At 37.1% G+C, this 2,822-nt stretch overlaps 1 protein-coding gene across 1 annotated transcript in view; it reads right to left on the reverse strand.

Annotated features, from left to right (window-relative positions):
* Positions 1-795: 795 nt before the first annotated feature.
* The window catches only part of camk2b1 (calcium/calmodulin-dependent protein kinase (CaM kinase) II beta 1), a gene marked incomplete at its 3' end in the record, with an annotated part of 97,780 nt that continues 95,753 nt past the window's right edge, over positions 796-2,822 (reverse strand). The window contains 3 exon segments of the mRNA XM_014011170.1: positions 796-895; positions 1,001-1,095; positions 2,122-2,197. Coding sequence (XP_013866624.1) covers positions 796-895; positions 1,001-1,095; positions 2,122-2,197 — 271 coding nt within the window.

Below are 2,822 nucleotides of genomic sequence, written 5' to 3' on the forward strand. Positions count from 1 at the left end.
AAATATAGTAGAGGAAGTATTTGCTACTTGTTGTTTGCCTAACTTCAAACAGTGTTTATTAAAATACAAACTATATAAAAAACTTTTATTCTGAAAGGGATAAACAGACTGACAAGTTAAGCAGAGCTACAGTATAACTGGTTTGGATTAGCCGATTTGCCACAAAAGATCCCGCCCACCTTCAAAATAAACCAATAAAAAACTTCAAATGAAAAAAGATGAAGATGTGGCTGAGTGACAGTCGTCTTAGCGATTAGCGTTAGCTTCCACTCATATTTAACCTGTTTAGCATTTTAGCGTTAGTGAAACTAAGATTCTTGGTCAGCGGTTTAGAGGTTAGTGAAGTTAACTTTTTTGTTAACTGTGCCCACCACTGCAAATTAGTAAACAGTGAGAAAAAGAGTAGACACCAAAACACCAAAGTAGCAGTTTTATTTAGCACTTTTAGAAAAATCTCTTAAAATAAGAAGCTCTGATGGTTAATTTGATCCAGCAGTTATAACTAGAACTTTTATTTTCAAGATCTTTCTGTTGGGAGTGAATGTTCAGTATCCAAGTTAAAATCATTTCCTATTGATTAAAAAACTTGACAATTGGGGACTGGGACATTCCAAATTTCAATACAACAAACGATTTTCTGAGACACACCAGAGGAACATACCTCACTGGAGAGGTGCAGCTGGAGCACCTGAGCAGTGGAAGTGGATGTTCTGCCACTTGCTGTCTCTGCGATGCCAGACGCGAGTCTCCTCCGACTGGCTGGACCGCGGCTGACCCTGATTGTCCACGAACTGAGTCAGGCGGATGTAGGCGATGCAGGCGGCGTCCTCCCCGATCAGGTGGACGTGAGGGTTCAGGATGGTGGTGTGGATGGGCTTGTTGTTCTTGGCCAATACTGGAGACAAGGCGACAAATAACAAAGAATAAACAACGCATCTCGTGCAGCATCCAAAGCTGTGGCACGGATTGAGATCAACTGAAAACAAAGACAATTTCTTACGGTTTTCAAAGTAGAATCTGTGGAAGTCCATCCCTTCAACCAGGTTTCCGAGCGCCTCCGGTTCAAAGGAAGTCAGTCCAGGATCACAGATCTTACTGGAGAGAAAAGTTGGATGTAATAAAATCCAAAACAAAAACTTTAAAACAAAGGTTCTTAACCCATGGGCTCAATTGTGGGCCGTGGGCGCCACCTTGAGGGCCTCAAAAGAACAACAGTTTTAAACTTTGGGCAGCAGGGCCGCATTGATTTTGAATAAGGTGCAATACAATATCCCACCACTAGTAGCAGTAGTGCACCACTCGGATGTTTAACAACTTTTTTAATACGTAGAAGAAGAACCTTAGCTACCCACAAACCTATTTTAAATGAAATGTAGAAGCAAAAATGAAAGTAACCAGTCAAACAAAGCCAAAGTTTGTCACTAATATGAAGAGCAGCTTCTGGTTCTTCCATGCAATACTTTCAAAGTTAAATATCATCACTTACGTTTGCAAATACAGCTATATTTTAAGTTGCACTTTATCAAATTAATTTTTGCTGTTTATTTTTTACACATTTTGAGTGTATTTTAAAGAAACTTTAAACTTGTCAAAAAGCTGTTGTTACTGTTAATGTTTGTCACTAATATGAAGAGCAGCTTCTGGTTCTACCAAGCAAAAATTTAAAAAGCCTATATTTTCATTTGCACTTTAGCAAATTTATCTTTACATTTTTTTAATTTGAAACAGTTACATGGAACTTTTTGAATGCATTTATTTTATGACCACAATTTTATTTATTGAATGGTATATTTTTGTTATTGTTTATGTTAAAAAATATTTTTGTGTTGACTGTTATGGGCAGGTTACAATATAAAAAAATGTTTGTCCTAATCATGTCTTGTGATTATTTGACAGGAGTTTTGCTTTTACACTGTAAGTGTATTTAATTTAGTTATAATGCAAATGCAATACAAATTAAACCAAGATTTAGAATAATTATCATTTTGATCCATACACTGGTAATGTCTGACTGGGCCTCGTGCCACTTTATGTTCAACAAATTGGGCCCCGAGGTCAAAAAGGTTAAGAACCCCTGTTTTAAACGATGTATTTCATATTTAACAAAGCTCCCAGACTCACGCATATGCATCAAAGTCTCCATTATTGATGGCCTCTATCAGCTGTTCAGTGATCTTGATGATTTCTTGTTTGCGCACTGCAGAGAACAGAAGGAAATAAAAGAATTAGACATCAATAATCACGTCAGCTGGATCGACAGCGTTAGTTTTTGAACCACAAAGGTTGATGCCAAAGGAGTCAGAAACGTCTCCAAACAGTTATAGCACTCATTCTGTAGATTCTGTCCACCAAACTGCCTCAACACCTGGATCCTGACAGCACTTTTAATTGAGCACACACACAAAATCTTTTATCATTTCACACTGTAAAAAAAGAAATGTTGGATTTACTTAACCATGTTATGTAACCTGATTCCACTTAATTGAGTTGAGTAAATTCAAAGCAATATACCAGTTTTTTAACCAAAGAACAAGAGTATGTTGCTTTGAATTTACTCAATTCAGTTAAGTGGAACCAGGTCACATAACATGGTTAAGTAAACCAAACATTTCATTTTTAGAGTGCACCATGAGCAATGCCACATATTCAGTTAAGAAGTCAACAGAAACCAGTTAGTAGCACACCTGTGGTCCAACATCCACAAACTTCTCTTAGATTAATGTAATATAATTTCTTCTTCAAGACACACTTTTAATTTAATGTTATGAGTACACACCTACACACACACACACACACACACACACACACACACACACACACAC

The sequence above is a fragment of the Austrofundulus limnaeus genome, unplaced genomic scaffold (genome assembly GCF_001266775.1).
Source record: "Austrofundulus limnaeus strain Quisiro unplaced genomic scaffold, Austrofundulus_limnaeus-1.0 Scaffold77, whole genome shotgun sequence".
In the NCBI taxonomy this organism is placed as follows: Eukaryota; Metazoa; Chordata; class Actinopteri; order Cyprinodontiformes; family Rivulidae; genus Austrofundulus; species Austrofundulus limnaeus.